This window comes from Trichoderma reesei, assembly GCF_000167675.1.
Source record: "Trichoderma reesei QM6a unplaced genomic scaffold TRIREscaffold_12, whole genome shotgun sequence".
In the NCBI taxonomy this organism is placed as follows: Eukaryota; Fungi; Ascomycota; class Sordariomycetes; order Hypocreales; family Hypocreaceae; genus Trichoderma; species Trichoderma reesei.
Window position 1 is genome coordinate 843,914 of NW_006711159.1, and position 19,446 is coordinate 863,359.

The 19,446-nt window shown below is 53.9% G+C and overlaps 6 protein-coding genes across 6 annotated transcripts; 4 read left to right on the top strand and 2 right to left on the bottom strand.

The window, feature by feature from the left end:
• Nucleotides 1–192: 192 nt before the first annotated feature.
• On the bottom strand, nucleotides 193–1,641 carry TRIREDRAFT_108613 (uncharacterized protein; the record flags this gene model as incomplete). The annotated part of the gene is made up of 1 exon (XM_006966385.1): nucleotides 193–1,641. The coding sequence occupies one exon, from the start codon at nucleotides 1,639–1,641 to the stop codon at nucleotides 193–195; it is 1,449 nt and encodes a 482-aa protein (XP_006966447.1).
• Nucleotides 1,642–8,133: 6,492 nt separating this feature from the next.
• TRIREDRAFT_4454 (uncharacterized protein) lies at nucleotides 8,134–8,748 on the top strand (the record flags this gene model as incomplete). The annotated part of the gene is made up of 2 exons (XM_006966140.1): nucleotides 8,134–8,406; nucleotides 8,515–8,748. The coding sequence occupies 2 exons, from the start codon at nucleotides 8,134–8,136 to the stop codon at nucleotides 8,746–8,748; spliced, it is 507 nt and encodes a 168-aa protein (XP_006966202.1).
• Nucleotides 8,749–10,326: 1,578 nt separating this feature from the next.
• Nucleotides 10,327–11,742, top strand: TRIREDRAFT_49366 (uncharacterized protein). The gene is made up of 2 exons (XM_006966283.1): nucleotides 10,327–11,099; nucleotides 11,373–11,742. Exons 1-2 carry the CDS (start codon nucleotides 10,367–10,369, stop codon nucleotides 11,522–11,524), a joined length of 885 nt encoding a protein of 294 aa, XP_006966345.1. The 5' UTR covers nucleotides 10,327–10,366; the 3' UTR covers nucleotides 11,525–11,742.
• Nucleotides 11,743–13,003: 1,261 nt separating this feature from the next.
• TRIREDRAFT_122476 (uncharacterized protein) lies at nucleotides 13,004–14,553 on the top strand. The gene is made up of 2 exons (XM_006966284.1): nucleotides 13,004–13,495; nucleotides 13,853–14,553. The coding sequence occupies exons 1-2, from the start codon at nucleotides 13,166–13,168 to the stop codon at nucleotides 14,336–14,338; spliced, it is 816 nt and encodes a 271-aa protein (XP_006966346.1). The 5' UTR covers nucleotides 13,004–13,165; the 3' UTR covers nucleotides 14,339–14,553.
• Nucleotides 14,554–14,576: 23 nt separating this feature from the next.
• Nucleotides 14,577–16,123, bottom strand: TRIREDRAFT_22637 (uncharacterized protein; the record flags this gene model as incomplete). Its single annotated transcript, XM_006966158.1, has 1 exon — nucleotides 14,577–16,123. Exon 1 carries the CDS (start codon nucleotides 16,050–16,052, stop codon nucleotides 14,577–14,579), a length of 1,476 nt encoding a protein of 491 aa, XP_006966220.1. The 5' UTR covers nucleotides 16,053–16,123.
• Nucleotides 16,124–16,963: 840 nt separating this feature from the next.
• On the top strand, nucleotides 16,964–17,293 carry TRIREDRAFT_42513 (uncharacterized protein; the record flags this gene model as incomplete). Its single annotated transcript, XM_006966171.1, has 1 exon — nucleotides 16,964–17,293. A coding segment is annotated over one exon (330 nt), but the record flags the coding sequence as incomplete, so codon positions are not given.
• Between the last annotated feature and the right edge of the window lie 2,153 nt (nucleotides 17,294–19,446).

The window sequence follows — 19,446 nt, forward strand, 5'->3', positions numbered from 1 at the left end:
GTGTTCAGGAATAGTTCACACTGTGAGCGCATCCCTCTTCGCGGTCTAGAAATAGGCGAGGGTTCGAATCCCTCAGGTGTCATTTTTTTTTCGTATTTTTTTTTTGGCTCATGGTTCAGTTTTTGATACATGCAGAAAGATGTGATATTCTAGGAAACCTCGTCTACTTACCTGAGTATCGTGTGTACAGGCCTACTTCCTCCTCTTCTTTGCCGCCCCATCAGCACCTTTGCCAGCTCTCCGCTTCTGCGAGCTGGAATCCCTCTGCTCCCTCCGCAGCACGACGCCTCTCCTCGGTCTCAGCATCATGAGGCCCCGGACCTGAAGCCTCTTTGGCGACTGGTCTTCGTACGCCGTGTCATAGCACTCGTCCTCGTCGCTGCTGCTGCTGCCATCGTTGCTCTCGCTATCCGTCGAGCCTCCGTCTGCACTCACAAACTCCGTCTCATCATGAGCTTCTCCCATCTCGCTGTCCTCGCTCTCCGACAAGATGTGCTCTCCCTGATCTAGACGATACGTCCATGCACTTACACCGTTCTGTATGTGGTACTTCTCCAGAGAATCCCTCAAGCGCGTAGCCATGAACAGAGCATGGTCCTGACAGTTCCGCAGCATGGCAACGCCCTGCAGAAACTCGTGGTGCGACCCCAGCAGATTCGCCGTCAGGACAGGATACTGGTGATAGAGCACCTTTCCATCCAGCGACCTCGATTCAAAGTGCGCGTAAAAGTTGATAAAGATGCCGTTGGTGGTAAACGTCATGAGATCTGCACAGTCGGGTAACGTCTCATGTTGCATGTGGGCGAGGGCAATGTTCCGCATGTAGACCATTGCCGCACCGTGGCGCGCGCTTGTTGCCTCCATGGCCTTGAGGTCGCCGTAGGCGAAGTCGCCGACGAGGTGCGGGTGCACGAGGGAGATTTGTCCGTGGGTGAAGCAGACCGAGGCGTGGAGGTACTCGACGTCGACGCATGGATACGCATCGAGCCTGAAGCCCTGGGCGAATCCGGGACACGGCTTTTCGATGCCGCGCGAAAAGGGGGCGTATTCGGGGAAGTCGTTGAAGGATTGGCAAAACGTCCTGATGTAGTCGGGCTGCTGGGGGTATTCCTGGAACAGCGACATGGTGCCGCACATGACGGCTTCTCTGGTGGTGCTCAAGTACGAATGCATGGTGTAAGACTGCCATTTGGAGGCAGGCCAGTCCGTGATGTGGCGTGCTGTTCGGAGTCGTGCCCGGAGCCATTCCAGGTTTTTTGGTCGTCTGGACAGTTCGGGGGTCAGGACGCCATTCTGCAGCTGTACGGCGGGATACTCGCTGGGCGGAACCAGTTTGTTGTCGAAGACCTTTGGGGCAGCACTCAGAGAGCGTTCTATGTTCTCGAGAATATCGGGGAACTCGTTCTTTGCTTGGTTCTGAGCCTGGTGTAAGTTGGCGCCTTCGACCGGGATGTTGTTCTGTCGGTTCCAATTGTCTTTTCGAATCTTTTGCAGGAGGGGGAACCACGGGGCAAATCTTTCTGGTCCGCCTGGGATCTCTTCTTCGACGGGTGTTGCTGCTTTTTTGTTTGTTCTCTCTGAGCGTCGTACCGGGGGGTTCTTTGGGGCTGCCGCCTTTCGACCTTTTCCTTTGGGGGGCATCTTGGTGTTTCCGTGATGGGGGAGAGCCAAAACCCAGAAGACTTTCTCGGGCAGTAGAGACGGCTCGGGGAAAAAAAATCTGGCTTGTGAGGAATGACTTACCGTGAGAATTTGATGTGTAGTCGTATGGAAGCTTAGGGTGAAGTTGAAGTCTTTTGTCGGGTTATATCACATTTCCATCCTGCAGTGAAAAGCCGTTCGGAACATGTTCAGCACTGAGTAAAGGATCATTGTTCGGCCAAAAAATCTATCATCTACGTGATGCAGTTTTGCAAGACTTGAATCCGTTTCCGATGAAAAGAATATAACACTGCGGCTTCTGTATAAATCACAACTTAGGGGGAGGTTTGAACATGGTGTACACGATGAAACACAATGGCGACGGAGGCTGGCCCATAACGTGTTCCACAAAGAACACATTACAATGAACATTTCGGAGAACTTTTCGCACTTTTGTATTAGATACGTACCATGAGTGTGGAATCCCATGCGTGTTCCTCCTCTCTATCGCGACACTGAACGATCGCCACCCAGGACCTGAAACAGGAGGCAAGCCCTGCAAAGCATTCAATTCCCATTGGAGACCGTTATAGACCTGAACAGCTGCAGCACGCCAGCTGAACCGCGGACACTTTTGCTCAAAGGGCATGCCGACAGGAGCAAGAGACCAGTCCCATGCATGACTGTGGCGAGGCTACATGGGCGGCTGAGACACGGCTAATGAGATTGTGAATACATACATGGATGCGCTGTGCAGCCTCCGGATTCGTGACATGATACCATTGGTTGAGAGGTTGGGTATCGTTGGGCGCCTCATTCAGGTATATGCATGCACATAGGTAGGTTCGCAGTCGGAAATTGAATGCCACATTCAGCCGCAGTCTCGTATATGAGGATTCTTCATCGCTCCCGTCGCTCTCGTCGCTCTCATCGCTCTCCATCACGTCCGCAGCATAGTCTATTCAAAGCATCCTATCTGACGCCAAAATGAAACAGAAATTTTTACGTTTCAAGAACTTCTTGACGAAAAAGTTGAAGAGGCGTCCTCACAAATCAGAGTCAAAGGGGGGAACGCCTTTTTCCGCAGCATCTGACAATCTCGCGCTTACTTCCCCGTCATCTGTTCAACCACAGACTGTTCAACCAAAGACTGCTCAACCAAAGACTGCTCAACCACAGACTGCTCAACCACAGACTGTTCAACCACAGACTGCTCAGCCACAGACTGTTCAACCAGAGACTGTTCAACCACAGGCTGCTCAACCACAGACTGTTCAACCAGAGACTGTCCAACCACAGGCTGCTCAACCACAGACTGTTCGGCCCCAGCAAGCTCAGCCCGAGGAAGCTCATCCACTGGAGGTTCAGTCACACGAAGTTCAATTGCCGGAAGCATCTGAAGCGGCCGCTACTCTGATGCACACTGAAAGTGACCCGTGGGCTCTCGCATTCAGCATGGTCCAAAAGAGGGAGGGCGAATTGATGCTTGCCTACGAGAAGTATCTATCCTCCCTGCAAGGCGACGCTGCAGCCGATGCAAGCCTCTCCACTCCAGAATTCGTCAGAGCCATCGTGGACAGGGCCATAAAGAACAGAGAGGAGAAGAGATGGATTGTCCCTCTCCTCGGCACAGACATCGAGGTTCGCAAGCAAGCTGAGAGGCTGGCGAAGCTTCTCCTCTGGTCTGAACTGATCGTCAAGTCTGCTGTAAGCAATCAGCCATATGCGGCACTCGCGTGGTCCGGCGTCTCGATTCTTCTCCCAGTGAGTCTACTTTGGCCTCTGCTCTCCTCGGCCTTGGCTAATGATCGTAGCTTGTCACCAGCGGCATTACCCAGAATGAAGCGATGCTAAAGGGCTTGAATTTCATCGGCGATGTTCTAGTATACTGGCGAATCTGTGAGGAGACGCATCTCCCGTCTCTAGATGACCCGTCTCAGCGGAATCTTCTCGAATCTTTGGCCAAGTTGTACTCATACATCATCGAGTATCAAGCGCAGGTCATTTGTCACCTTTCAAAGAGGCAGCTAACTCGAGCATTGAGCGACATATCCAGCCCTGGAGAATGGGGCAGCAAAATAGAGGACATCGACCGACGCAACAAAGAGTGTCGCAGTGTCCTCAATTTTCTCGATGCTGAGCATATCAACAAGCAATGGAAGCAGCAACTACGTGAGATACAAGAGTCGCGGGATATTCTTGAAGACATTCGCGAGGCCGTCAAAGAGAACGGACTGGAAGCTCGCAAGGCTTACGATGAAGAGAAAGCTACCAAGCTCCTCCACCTCCTCGCGTCCGACTACCAGGGCAACAAAGATTTCAATCCGCCAAGGGTAGATGGAACCTGCGAATGGTTCTTCGCGGACGAGAGGTTCCGCAACTGGCGCGACAGCGAGAACTCCCGTCTTCTCTGGGTATCTGCAGGTCCGGGTTGTGGAAAGTCTGTCCTTTCACGAGCGTTAATTGACGAGAAACGGCTGTCTACCAACGTAAAAACGTCTACCGTCTGCTATTTCTTCTTCAAGGATGGCGATGAAAGCAGAATGTACGCGCACAACGCCCTCTGTGCAATACTCCACCAGCTTTTCAGCCAAGGCTTTACCGGCAGCCTCCTTGAACAAGCTCTTACCAGCTATGAGAACTTTGGCGAGACTCTGACAAAATCATTTTCCAAGCTGTGGGATATTTTCCTACAATGTTCCAGCACTTCAAATTGTGGCGAAATCATCTGCCTTATTGATGCCTTGGACGAATGTCAAGGGGAAAGCAGGAAGATGTTGATCGATGGACTCACGGGCTTATATCGGGATTCCTCCAAGCAGCCATCAAGACTCCGATTCCTCGTCACTAGTCGACCCTACGACGCTATCGAATTTCCTTTTAGACAACTCTCTAACACTGCGACTTACCTACGATTTGATGGCGATGACAAGTCTGCGGAGATTGGCCACGAGATCAATCTGGTCATCGACGCTAGAGTGAACGAATTTGCACAGGGTTTTGGGAAGGAAGCTCGCTGCCTAATCGCCGAGCGACTGAAGAGTATGGAGAACCGCACATATCTCTGGCTCCACCTCACGATCAACATTATCAAGGGCAGCCCGAGCGAATATAGTAGACCCGTCGACATCGATACTCTTCTGTCCAGTCTGCCATCAGAGATTTCTGAGGCTTATGAGAAGATACTGGAGAGAAGTAAAACTTCGCGTTACATTGAAACCCTGCTCCAAATCCTTCTTGCCGCAGGACGACCCCTTTCTTTGGAAGAAGCGAATTACGCCTTGACGCTGGCTACAGAAAAAGAGCGATTCGGGTCCCACGAAGCGCTAAGAGATGCACTCTGGCCGCCTCATACTTTCAAGGACAGCGTCAAGAATCTATGCGGCCTCTTCATCAGTGTTCATGACGGGAGACTATCCTTCATTCATCAAACAGCCCGAGAGTTCCTTCTTAGTTCAACGAGAGAAGGGAACTGGCAGGGTCGGTTTACCATGCCGAAATCGCACAGCACGCTATCATCGGCATGCCTACGATATCTCCTCTTGCCGGACCTCCCAGCCGATAAAGGCTACGTTGAACTTGCCTTTCCTTACAAATTCCTTTCATACGCCGCTACGTACTGGCCTCTGCACTACACCTCACAGGATGTCCATGATGCTTCTCGATTTCAGACGGCGGCGCTCACGGTCTGCTGTGCGCGCTACATTTGGGCGCGATACTATTTTTCTCGCCGGGAGTGGGCGAAATGGCAGTCCTGGTCAACTCTTTCTTTCGCCAGCTATCTTGGGCTGAATCTTGTAATCCAAGAGTTGCTGCAAGGAACAGCCGACAATGACATGTCGGATATAGATATCAGGCAGGCGCTGTGTCTAGCGTCACAAAATGGTCATACGGAGACCGTCCAGACGCTGCTGCATCATGGCGCCGATGTTAATGCTATTGCATCAGAAAGTGAAGGCACTGCGCTGTCTCTAGCCTCTGGAAGAGGCCAGACAGAGACTGTCCAGGTACTGCTAGATCATAAAGCTGATGTTAACATGACTGGTGTATTCGGCACTGCGCTTCAAAGAGCATCAGAAAGAGGCTATACGGAGACCGTCCAGCTGCTGCTGGATCGTGGCGCGCATATTGATGCCATAACGAACGATATCACTGCGCTTCAGGCAGCCTCAATGGGAGGCCATACAGAGACCGTCCGGACGCTACTGGCTCGTGGCGCTGATGTTGATATTTCTACGTCACACATCTTTGGAACTGCGCTTATTGCAGCATTATCCTGCAATCATATGGAAATTGTCCAGATGCTACTGAATCATGGCGCCAATGTTAAGGTCACTCCTTGTACATCAGACGGTTGGGGCACTGCGCTTATTATGGCCTCAGACAAAGGCGATACAGAGACTGTCCAAGTGCTGCTGAAATATGGCGCTAAGGTTAATGTCACTACACCAGGCAACCTTAGCACTGCGCTTATTGCAGCTTCAGCAAGAGGCCATACGGAGATTGTTCAAGTGCTGCTGGATCATGGCGCCGATGTTAACGCTATAAAAGGCTATTATGGTACTGCGCTTATTGCAGCTTCAGCAGGAGGCTATACGAAGATTGTTCAAGTGCTGCTGGGTCGCGGCGCCGATATTAACGCTACAGGAGGCGATTATGGCACTGCGCTTGTTGCAGCCTTTAAGGGAGGCCAAATAGAGACTGTTGAAGTGCTGCTGGATAACGGTGCCGACGTTAATCCTGCATCAGAGCAGATTGGCAATGAGCTTAAAGCAGCAGCAGCTCGGGGTGATATAGAGCTTGTCCAGATGCTGTTGGATCATGGCGACAGCATCTTGACACATGAGCAACTTGACGATGCGATGCTTGCCGCGACGCGTAATGGCAAAAACAGAGACTGTACAATTATTGCGAGAAAAGAAGGAAGCCATAGGTCTGGGAAGGGTTTGATGTATGTATGCAATATATAAGGTATGTATATACATGTCTCCAAGGCATAAGGCAACTCAACCCCAGGACTCCACTAACCTGATAGTACTACTAGGTAATTTATTCCTTTCCTTTCTGTTTGTTAGGTATGTTAAGTGGTTCTTCAAGTAAGTTACTCAATTTAAGTGCCTGGAATGCATGGCGTCAAGACATGCGTTGTATCAGCTTCAGATTCTTGACGAGGTAGAATGGGTATCTTATTCGTATACTTGTTCCAAAATTCGTTGTAAAGGGAGCGGCTATCCGGTATCCCAGATTTGCAAATGTCAAGCAAAGAAGCTGGGTGATCTTTGTACACGTTGCTCAATGGACTGGAGAAGGAAACATGGGCGTAGCATGACATGAATTAAATAGCTAGGTAGCAATAGTAGCAGAGAGTAGTCATCTTTCCTCTGCTTTTGATCGTAGCAGTAATGGAGACATATATGTGCTGGGATAGTGAAGCAAAATTGTGATTGGAAAGTTACTCGTTCTTCTACATAAAGTTTGCCAGTCTTACAGATTCCCGTTACTCAAGAGAAACAAGACGGTATCTTTGAACCAGGGGGGAAAATAATGAAGAATTGAAACTAGATTAACAGGACTCGATGTGCTTCATATATTCCGTTCCTTTATATTATATGAAGAAGCCATGGTTTTGTTCACGTCAGAAGGCATGATTCTATCTGTAATTGGTTGAGAACCACTGGACGTTGCCGCTTCTCTCCTCGATCATGCTTCCCAACCACCTCACTACAACGACGATGCACTTCTGCCAAGGTTGTTGTTGGACCAATACTCAATTCCAGTCAGCAATCAAAAACTTGGAAGTCCAATCGACGGATTAATCAATCCATAACAGCCAAGTCAGTCGGGGCCATCTCGTCAATGCACCGCCAGCGAATAGTAGCGATCCTCCAGCCACACGTATGACCTCATCCACTCTGCCCCAAAAGGGAAGGCCACCCAATGCAGCAATCAACACACCACCAACATCCAATCATCAACCCAACATTGCCAGCCCATCACCGAAACAATGGCTGCACAAAAGCGTGCAGAAAACACGAAACAAGGAGACAGCGAATCAACACGGGATTCGCTTACCAGCGGCTGCCCGCGTCCAGGCAAGCGTAATGCCGCACAACTGGCGGGAGAGGGACAGCAGACCACGGGTTATTTTCTAGGTGATGCCAGAATCTGGAAGAATACCAGGCTCGCAAACCGGGTTTTTGGCCATGGATGGGCATCTATGCGTGTCGTATGCCCTGCCGCTCACAGGGGTCATGTGTGCTACGTATGACGACGGAGCTGCAAGTTGGTGTCGTAGATCAACCCAGACCATCCAACCCAGGGTGAAGCCGCGAATCGAATAAATGCAGCGCCTCTGTCCCTCCGGACAATTCGACTGAATAGTCTCTCTGTCTCAGTCTCACTCGTTGCCTCTTTCACCCACATATCCGGCTTCCTTCCAGATACACAAACACCAAGAAAAGCAGCATCACCACCAACCACCAACCACCAACCATGGCGCTCGACCGCATCGTCAACATCGTCCTCCGAGCCGCGGAGCTCGTCTTCGCCGCTATTGTCGCCGGCGTCACGGGCGAGCACCTGCACAACTTCCGCCACGCGTCCAGCTGGTCCCAAGGCCGCTTCATCTACACCGAGGTCGTGGCCGCGCTGTCCATCTTCTTCTCGCTGCTGTGGCTCGTGCCCTTTTCGTGGTCCTTTGTGCACTGGCCCGTCGACATCATCCTGAGTCTGTGCTGGTGGGCTGCGTTTGGTCTATTGGTCAATGTAAGTGACAACTCCATGATTATTTTCTCCTCTCCTGTTTTTCTACTTCATTCCCTCTTTTTGCCATGGCTTGTGTGCAGAATTGAGAGGCTGACAATGTACGTCTAGTTGCTCGGCAACTCGTGTGGCTACATCTTCGACTGGGACAATGTCCACCCCATCTCCGGCGACCAGTGCGGCAAGTTCAAGGCCGACATTGCCTTTACCTTCCTCTCGGCCCTGCTCTGGCTCGTGTCTGCTCTCCTGGGCATCTTCTGGGTCAGCAAGCACCGTCCCGCTCGAGTCGATGCTGCTCCGCGCCAGAGCAGTGGCCGCTGGTACCGCCGCCGCAGCCGTGTCTAAGAAAACTCGTCTTAACACTTCGATGCCCGAATTCTTTGATACCCGATACCCAGTTGTTGAATCTTCTTTGATACCCGATACTCAGATACGAATGAGCTTTACGCAGCCTTGAGAGGCACACGGTCCTTTATGATACCTCTTGATATTGATCCCTTAATTTATACCCCCCGGTTTACACAGCTGTTTCTTGGTCGATTGCGGCTCATGATGAATGATATGAAAAGGTGGTTGGAGTTGGGCGGATGATTACGAGAAAGTGGGATGGAGATGATGTCGCTTCGGCTTTCAGTTTTGCTTCTTCCTGTCTTATGCCATACTACGGCTTCTAATGACCTTCTATAATGACCCTTATACCCAGCTAAGCTAGCACTCAATATTCAATCTTGTCTTCTTTTTCTGCATCCATTATTGCGATCGAGACCATGGCGTCTGATCTCTACTTGAAGTCTAAGAGTTATACCCAACATGGAACATTCCTGCTTCGAGAAGATGGCGGGCTAGACGTAGAGTTTGTGCTAGAGCGCCCTATTTGGTAATTGAGTTCCCCTTTCCAGCATCTCCTCGTTCTTGATTCCAGCCCTCGGCAAGTGCTAGAATTCCATCTCCGTTGCCCTACCAAACGCCATGATCGAGATTCCCCAGATTGCCATGGGGCTTCACGTAGATTGCAAAATACTGGAGTACCTAGTCTGTATGTACGTCAGTGAAGATCTTCCCTATCCACGTCACAACCAGCAAGACAAACAACTTGCTGTGCCACAGCAGCACCTCGCTGCATGTATGTATATTGGTATACCGCTCAAACAAGCACAATCAACTTATCGATTGGCTCAAAACCAAGCTTTTTTTCCTCCTCACGAGACTGCCACATGGACGGCTCACCAGCCACAAGTCCAAGGGCATGATGCAACGATGATTGCAGTTGCGCCACCTTTGGGCCCACCACGTGCGTCATCGCGCAACTCAATCCAACTACCAGCCGTCTCTTTGCATCACCATCACACACTACCAACTTTGACAATAATACCTACATACGCAAGAAACGCGGCCGTGCAGTGGCTTGGTGTAAGCTATTCTCCCTAGGTAGCCTTGATTCTCTACAGTACTACCACAGTATTATTGGCATAACCATGGCACAACACAAACCTGGCCCATCACGCGGGTTACCTAAGCTCGGCACTGGCCTCCTGCTGCTCCCGGATGCAAGTCATCTCTGGCTGATCAACGTCACTATGCCCCGGTATGACGCTCGACGATTGCAGCTTCGTGCCGTTACCTCATAACTTGGGAGCAGCAAGAGGCGCTATGAGATCTGTGGCTGCTGCAGCACGGCTTTGGTTGGGCAAGCAAGAGCATCCCGTAGACAAGAACAGCGGGCAAGCTTCAAGGTTGGACGCCATCAGCTTGGAAGTTGCAGCATGAGCAACCAATGTCATCATCGGAAGCGAGCAGTCTCTTCGTGAGGAAGGATCCAGCTCCAAGCTCTATATAACTGCCGTGCTCCTCCGCTGTTCCTGAAATCTCATCAGAACATCCCCAACACTCTACCACAAACTGTCAACCCAATCTTATACCCAACAACTACCAACATCCTTGAATACCCATCACATTCATCATCATGTCTTCTCTCATCAACAAGGTCAAGGACAAGCTCCACTCCGACAACAAGACGGAGCAGCCCGAGGGCACCCACGGACCTCACAGCTCCCGCGCCGCCAACGCTGCCGACCCTAGAGTTGACTCGGACCGTGACCACCGCGAGAACTTGGGCAAGCATGACGGCTCCTACACCACCGGAGGCGACAACTACTCTTATGGCGCCGGCAACACTGCCACCACCGGCACTACGGGCACTACCGGCTTCGGCTCCGGCCCTGGCCCTGCTTCCAACACGGCCGGCATGCACAGCTCCAACCTGGCCAACAAGGCCGACCCTCGAGTCGACTCCGACCTCGACGCCAGCCGCAACATGGGCATGAAGTCTCATGGTGCTACCCACGATACCACCACCACGGGAACCACTGGCACTTCCGGCACTACTGGTTACGGAACTGGTTCTCACAGCACACAGACTGCTGGCATGCACAGCTCCAACCTGGCCAACAAGGCTGATCCCCGAGTTGACTCTGACCTTGATGGCAGCCGCAACATGGGCATGAAGTCTCATGGTGCTACTCACGGCACCACCACCACCGGCAGCAGCACTGGCACCTCCGGAACCACTGGGTTCGGATCTGGCTCCAACGCCACCAGGACTGCGGGCATGCACAGCTCAGACATGGCCAACAAGCTCGATCCCCGAGTCGACTCGGATCTCGACGGCAGCCGCAACATGGGCATGAAGTCCCACGGTGCTACCCACGGCACTGGCAGCACTAACACCCACGATACCTCTCTGAGCTCTGGAGGCATGGGAACCGACACACTGGGCTCCGGAGGCCTGTCTAGCACCACTGGCTCGACTGGTGCCTACGGCACTACCGGTGGCGCGCACCCATCAACGGGCTTTGGCACGACTTCAGAGTACCGCACTGGGGACCGCAACTTGGGCCAGAACACCAATGTCCTGGGAGGCGATTCGACTACCAGCGCCTATGGCGGCGGCATGGGCAGTGTCGGCGGAGGCTTTGGCAATGATCCCCAGACGACCGGCCCTGCCCCCAACACGGCTGGCCCGCACAAGTCGGACATGATGAACAAGGTCGACCCTCGCGTGGACAGCGACCTCGACAACAGCAAGACGGTCGGCGGTGACAAGACCTTTGCCCAGTCGTAAGTGGGCAAACGCCTCTGTCCCGGAACAACGGTCGCCGACTTCGACGAACTAACACCTCCAGGGACAGCAGGACGACGGCCAAGGATCCCACGGATGCTGCTCAGGTGCCCCCTTCGGTGTTGCAGAAGCACATTGGCAAGCCCACCATTGAGCACGACAACCACAGCTACGACCGTGAGCGGAGGCACAGCGTTCATCAACGGGAACAGCATCATGGGTTGTAGGCCAGGAACTTTCTGATTGATGGCTCATGAGATATCCAGTTTGTACTACTAGTATTATTGTATTTATTAGCGCAAGGTCAATGACATGATGACTTTTAAACGATTCTGGACTTTTCCAACTGCAATTCTAACGTGTGTGATCTTGGACCTTTTTAGAAGTTGTAAAGTTGGACACTACTCTCTTCCATTAGTCTGTAGCACTTCTGTTCGATCTCATGTGTCCAGCAAAATGCAATTTGTGGACGAATTCTCGGTTACGCTCATGTTGCTTGGAAGAAGTGTGATATCCTTCAACTCCTTCACATCTCATAACTACGTAAACATGCGGAATTCTCACTATTCAACACCCTATCTACTTCGCACAACATATTTGAGTCATAAGGGACACGTCAATATGTAGGGCACACGCCTGTGTCACCCACTCATCATGGCACGTCGCACGAAGCTGCCAGGCGAACACAGAGGCAACCCTGTTGTGAAATGTGACAAGAAGGGGCCAATCGCAGCCGGAAGCAAACAAAAGATTCGGTCACCTATCAGACACGCCACAAAGCGGTGCGGCTGAGTTTTGAGCAAAGATGGTAGTATTCGAGCAAGGGGGTTGGTGGATGCATCGGGAAACCCATGCAGCTTTGGCTGTACGTCGGATCAAAGAGAGCTGAAAAGGAACAAGAAAAAAAAGAGATTCGTCATTTTGAGGGAGTGATGAGAACTACTACTGCTGCATATTAATACCGCTGGGCGGCGGTCTCAGTCGGGGACATTTGAGGGAGATGGAAAGGAGGGGGGGGGGGGGGAGGGAAACCGGGTTTTCGGGTGACACTTGCTTAGCGGAGAGGGAGAGTGAGTGGACTGACGAGAAAGATGAGATTTGAGATTTGAGATGGAGATGGAGATGGTGAGAGATGAAAAGTTGGGATCTGATACGATGAGATACGATGGACACGATAATATTACAGACAAGGCTCATCATGTACCCGTACAAAGGGCGAGATGCGGTAACGTGGGGAGGGGAGGGGTACAATGACGAGGTACCTGTCGGCCGACCAAGTGACAAGACAAAAAAGAGACATCAACACCAAAAACCCCCACATATTCACATTCATCCAACTACCATCGACCTCGACAGTGGCCTTGTTCTCTCACTCAAGCCCCCTCTTCTCGCTCCCGGAGTCTCTACACTGTCCTGAACGGCCAAGGGATACAATCTGAAAGGCACTGAGTATTGATCTCAATCAATATACACACCCCCAGGACGTTGCCCCCGCGGTGCATGAGTCGCGTCTTCCGCTGAAACCAACCCTCCACACTTCGTCGCCATGATCCCGCCATAACCCTCGTCGCAATATCCAGCACTACCTACCTACCTACTATTACTACATACTTCAAAGTCCAGCACAGACTCTGATACACCCAAATGGCCACCCCGACGCCCTCCTCGTCCATCCCGCAGCGCCTCTGGGCCGCCCAGATCCCCCTGCACATCACTCACCGGTCCGCGCCCTCGACCTCGACGCCCCTCATCACGAGCGTCCCGCGCTTCAGCTACCTGTCGCTGCTGCTGCCGCGCCTCTCGGCCTACTTCGACGCCCCCTGCTCCAGCTTCCACTTCGAGGACGTGCAGCTGAGGAACCTGGCCGTGGGGCTGCTGGCCGACCTGTACGCCCCGAGCCTGCCCTGGCGCCTGGTTGTGGATGACGGCGTGGCGTGGGATATTGGAGATACCTTTTTGAATAGTGTCAAGGAGGTGAGCCAGCCTTTGTCCTCTTTTTTCTCCGTCTCTCTTTTTTTTTTCTTTGACCTCACTTCTGGTTTTCGTCTATCCGGTCGATTCTCGTGTTGTTCCCGTTTGCTTGCTTGCTTGCTTGATTGCTGCGTTTGATGGCTTGCAGGGCAATGCAATTAGAGAAACACGGCTACTGTTGTGCTTCCACCTTTCCCCCCTTTCATGCACCTCTCATCACACCGGTCCTGTAAAATGGACGTGAAGCACACACACAGATAGACACACACATGTGCCTATACACATTACAGTACACATACAGAAAGACATGGCACAAAGCAGGGAGGGAGAGTTCAATTTTGCTCATGCTGCAAGCCCCAGGCCGACTTCATCCGCTACGGCAACGCCAACCAAATCATGAAAATGTCCAAAGAACACACCACCCAGCTCTGGAACTCCGTCATCGACAACGACTACGCCGCCTTCTCCAAGATACACACCCGCCTGCTCAACGCCCCGGCCACGCTCAAGCACGCCCCCATCCGCATCTACATCCCCTCGAGCACCGCCGGCGGCGCTTCTGGCGAGGGTGAGGGTGCTGCTACTGCCGCCCCTGCAGCCGGTGAAGCTGGATCGTTCAGAGTCGTCCAGTCACTGGTCCCCGTCGTGACGCCAGACCGCAAGCCAAAGCTGCTGGGGCAGGCCCTCAAGGACCTCATGCCTACGCTGTTTCCCAGCAGTCGGGATCCCGTGCTGGCGAGCGTCGTGCTCCATGGCGTGCCGGCTCCCTTCAATGCCCCCTTGGGGGAGATGATGAGGGAGGCGGCGTACCCTGATGGCTGGCTTTGCTTCGTTGTTGTCGTCTGAGGGGCGGTAATGGTTTGGTTTCACGACAAAGCATGGCGTCCCGTGGTTACGCTGAGGCTTTCGGGAAAGTCTGTCGCATCATGATGGGGCGGAACGGCGTCTGGGAAGGGGCTACTAGCGATTTTGGATTCTCTTGGTTTTACTACGTTGTATTAGACTGCCGTGACGGAATTCTGGCCATCCATACAGTCTTTCTGCTATCTGGCATTTACTTGATACTCAATCAAGCCAGGTGCAGCTACGTAAACCTAACTTCCTTGCCCATGAGGCTTCTATACGCATTCTCAATGGCCTTTCTCTTCCTCTGCTTGGCTTGTTCATCCTCGCCAGCCTCTTCGTCCTCGTCCGCATCCTCTGGCCCGGGAACGTGCGGCATCCAGGCCCGTATCTGCCCGTCCAGATGGGCGCTGTAAACGGCCCCGATCGAGTTGCCCCCTCCCATGGCAGGTCCAACCTGCCCACTCCCACCCCCTGCACTACGCCATGCAATGTTGGTGATGCGGTTCCGCCCCGCCTCGCTGCCCCGGACGCCCGTGGAGTGCGTCGAGCCGGGGCTCCGCAGGCGACTCATGACAGTCCCGTCGTGGAGGTCCAGGAGCAATATCTCCTGCTCATTGGGCCAGACGAGCAGCTGGCGGCCCGTGGAGAGGCCCGACGGGGTGACGAGGAAGCTCGCAGTCTTGGCGTGCTGGTTCTGCACAATGGCACCAAAGCTGGCAAGCGTGTTGGCCCCCGTGTCGGCGTCCCAGACCCTGATGCGGCGGTCAAGCCCAGCCGACACAATGTACCTGCCGTCGTCGGTCCACTGCAGCCCGTTGACGGCCTCGTCATGGGCCTGGGACGAGCTGCGAAAGTGCGGCATGCTGCCCCAGTCGGACCCAGACGCCACGGCGTGTCTGAAGCGGTGCACGACGCCCAGTGAGTCCTCCTGATCGAGCTGCGCGATAACGCCACCGGCGCGTCGAATGTCCCAGACGCGAACCCTGCCGTCTGCGTGGCCACTGACGAGGATGTGTTCATGGCGAGGGCTCCACGCCGTGCTCAGGACGGGGCCACCGTGGGCGACGAGGGCCTGCACCGCTGCCCCCGACTTGAGGTCCACGAGGCGGACGTTCGAGTGCTGGGTGGCACACGCAACAAGCAGATGGGCCGCGATCGGGCTGCAGGCGTGCGAGTAGACGGTGGCATTCAGGTCGAACTCTGCAGACAGGGCGCCCCTTGCCGTGGCCCACAGCTTGAGCGTCTTGTCGTAGGAGCTCGACAGGAAGGCGTCGGGGTCGAAGGGATAGAAGGCCAGGTGCGTGACGCCGTGGCTGTGGCCGCCGCTCCTGGGGCCGCCGGTCGAGCGCGGGATGTAGCCCACGGGCCGAAAGGCGTGCGTCTCGTGCGGGCTCGCGCAGCCGCTGTCCAGGTCCCAGAGCTTGATGGACCCGTCGGCGCCCCCAGAGACGAGCAGGCGGCCGTCGAACTTGTCCAGGGCAAGGCTGCTCACCCCTGCGCCGTGGGCGCGCAGCCGGTGCGGGCGCTCGTCCGGGTCCAGGCCCTGCGCGGTCTGCTGATCATGATGCTGGGCCGCCGCCAGCAGCCTGGTGTCGCCGTTGAAGCGGTGTTGCGGCGCTGGCTCAAAGGAGCGCAGCAGCTGCGAGGCCACGATCTGCGCGAGGTCGCGGCTCGGGAGGTCACCCACCTCGCGGGCCAGCAGACGAGACTGCATTCATTGACGCTTGTGTGAGATGAGTTGAGCAGATTGTATTTTGTCAGTACCAAGGTCGTCGCTCGGATTGTATGTAGGTAATACTTGGTTGCTCAGAGAGGAGTAAAAGTGAAGATGCCTGGATGAGGTTCGAGCGAGTGATGTCACCGCCCAAGGCGGTCAGCACAGGACTAATGCACCCCACAATTGCTGCCAGAAACCACACCTCACCGAAAGGGCGCCAAAACTTTGTTTCGACAGACATTTTCAGGCCTCTCCGGCCTCAACCTTGAAATTTGCAGCGTCTCTCTCATCACCGCCTGTTGCCGCCAGCAGCAACACCGTGGCTGCCTCTCAGTTCTCACCGGCAGGGTCTCGTCTCACTGCAGCAGCTGCCATGACAGCCGCGATACACCGTCGCGTTCTCTCTGCATCGCTTCGGAACCGGTGAGGAACGGCACGGGACAAGGGGATCTTCGCTTGAACTGCCCAGTCGGTACATATCAGGACCGTTGGCCGGGCCGAAGCACGGGCCAAGGGAGCAGGGAGAGCAAAAGAGAAAAGAAAAAAGAAGGGGGAAAAGAACAAAAAGAAGGACTCCAAACTCCAGGGAACGAGGCCGGGGGAAGCCATGGACGCCGCAGACGAGCACACAATTGCCGACATCGGGGATCCGTCGCATTTGCACAGCAAGCGCCACCAGGGCCAGCGCATCCTCGCTACCGTCTACGATGCAGTCGCAGGTAAGCTAAAGGGGGGGGTCCAAAATGAACCTCTCCCGGCCGTCTGGGAAACTATGAGCGTCACGTGAAGCTAACTGTATGCAAGGAAGAGTCACGTACGATGGAGTGTTGCGAGAGTCCGAGGGCCAGGACCGCAGGAACCACCAGCCTGGGATCGTCGAACAGCGATCGGCCCGAGATGGCCTCAAGCTGGCTCCAGACGAGGCCTTGTTTCGCCGCAAAGACGCTCCGGAGCGGTATGCGGAGCACGACATCTACCGCGCGCACGAGTGGGAGCTGCCCAACGGCGGACAGGGCGTCCTTCCCAAGAGCGACCTCCTCAAGGCCATTCACGAATACTCGTCTGAGTTTTACGGGGCGCTGAACCGCCATCAGGGTGTGCTCGACAGTGGACGCAACCTGGACGAGCGCAGCATGGACGAGACGGCACTGCTGGCGCTGGGCATCCTGCTGGAGGAGGCGGGGCGAGAGGTCCTAGGCCGACGAGGGCATCTTGTCTTTACTGAGGGCACCAATGATGACCATGACGACAGCGGCGGTGAGCAGGACGGGTTGGGAGGCAGTGCGGCGCAGGACTCGGGCGGTGATACTGCGGTGACCCACGAAAGCGATGAGCTCCCAAAGCAGGGACGGAAGCGAAGAAGGCTTGCGAAATCAGATGACGACTGATTGCAACGTCGGTCCCGGCAAATGACCATGATGAAGTTGTCGCCCTGCAGGGACCTTGTTTTGGAAGTACACATTGCTGCCCAGCATGAGCAAGGGCGATCCCTTGGGCTGCGAAGCAGGTTTCGTTACGAAGTGACAGCAGCCAACAGCTCTTGAAACATCGAATCAAAGTCCGCACTGTCGAGTTATGATGCACACGGGGTTGTTCGTTGCCTTATCGAACCAAGGGAGGGCTGTTGGTCGATGGTGACCGACAAGGGATGTGGCGGGTTTGCTCTTCCGAGCCCTCAAAAACCCGCATGCCGCAGATGGTGAAGGGACTGGACTTGCCAAAAGGCCCCAAGGGTAACCGAGCTGTTGGTTACTGGCTCGGGAGAACAATCTGGAAGCTTATGATGGACCTCATACCGCATGGGTCTGACACCTGGGCTCCTCTAACATGAGGAGCTCATTTACAAGTAGTATATACCTACCTGGAAAGCAGCGAGTTAGTTGAACTCGAGAAGGGCTCGAATAGGCGGACCCCTCGGTAAGGGAGCCGAATTACGAAGGGGTAGTTGTACCTTATTCGCACGCACCACACATGTACCTACCTGGAGACTCATGACGTTGTTACGGTAAACTCAAGGGACACTGTACTTGCGGACCTACAATAATACCCAACGAATAGCTACTGGCAATCCCTACTCATCAGAGGTACCGGTAATAGCATTCAGTTGTTGTTGGTTGAGAGAGCCCTCAATGTTACACTGGAGGTGGGACCTCAACAGCCAAGCCATGGATGGAAGCCCCAATACATGTACGGTGTACGGATGAGCATCTACCGCAGGTACTCGCAAGGTACCTATCGTGAAGGATCCACGGAGATACATTGACACTCATGTCCAAACTCCGCGTGCGTATTCTTCGCCAATGATAGGAGCGGATGAGCTCTTCATCCCATGCTGCTACTGTCTATCCGGGCATGTGCTCGTTTAGTGTAAATATTCCAAATACTTACCAATTGCGTGGCACCACTGGATCTCGCTCCCCATCGTTTATTTTCCCAGTCCTAACCATACCCAGGCACGGCTTGATCATCAACCACGCAGCCGGGGGGCTGGGAATTCGCAAGCATCTACCGATTCAGCTGGCTGAGATAACGGTTCCAGCAAGACCCTGGAAAGTGGACTGACTTTAAGTTGATGCTAGTATTGAATCCCGGCGGCCCAAGTAACGATAGTCTGGGCAGCGTCTCCCTCCCTGCCTTATTGCACCTCCAGCTCTCTCTCTCTCTACCTTATCAGACCTAAAGAAAGTTCCTGTACTGGGTACACCAGACAGGAAGTGAGAAGGGGGGAGGAAACATACGTGACCACTCTCCCACCCCCCCTAAAAGGGATCTGCCCGTGCCAAACTGCGCATGTGGCTTTGCTTCTCCCAACGTCCCCTCCATCACATGTGACGTGCCAAACACAAAGGGCAATGGTGAGCCGCGCCGTGCCGTCCGTCTGACGCCCACCACTCGAAATGTTCGCGAGGCTGGGAGGCCAAGACGAAGGATTGGGCGGCCACGGGCAACTGCTGCATGTGAAATGCATGGTAGGGAAGAAGGGCCAATATAAACGGGATGGATGCGGCAAGTGATCGCCACACCTACGATGCGACCCTGCGACGCCATTGTGTACAAGTTAATATCACCGTCAGTTTGCGTCAAAGGTCGTGATGACGAGATGGAACACATGAGCATCAGGGGGAAGAGAGAGAGACGGCGAGGCCGGTTGGCAATGGCTCCGCTGAAACAATATGACAAGACAAGACAAGACAAACACACAAACACGGGGATACACCCTCTCACAAAGACGGGAGAGAAGCATGACAAGTACGCATGTATCCTACTCTGTGTGCAACTGTATCGATGATGGAAAGGGAAAAGGGAACCGGGACATGGCATGACGCTGACATGGTTGGCTGCAGCAACGAGTCAACACGGCCAGACGAGATCAAACCAAGAGGAATCAGGA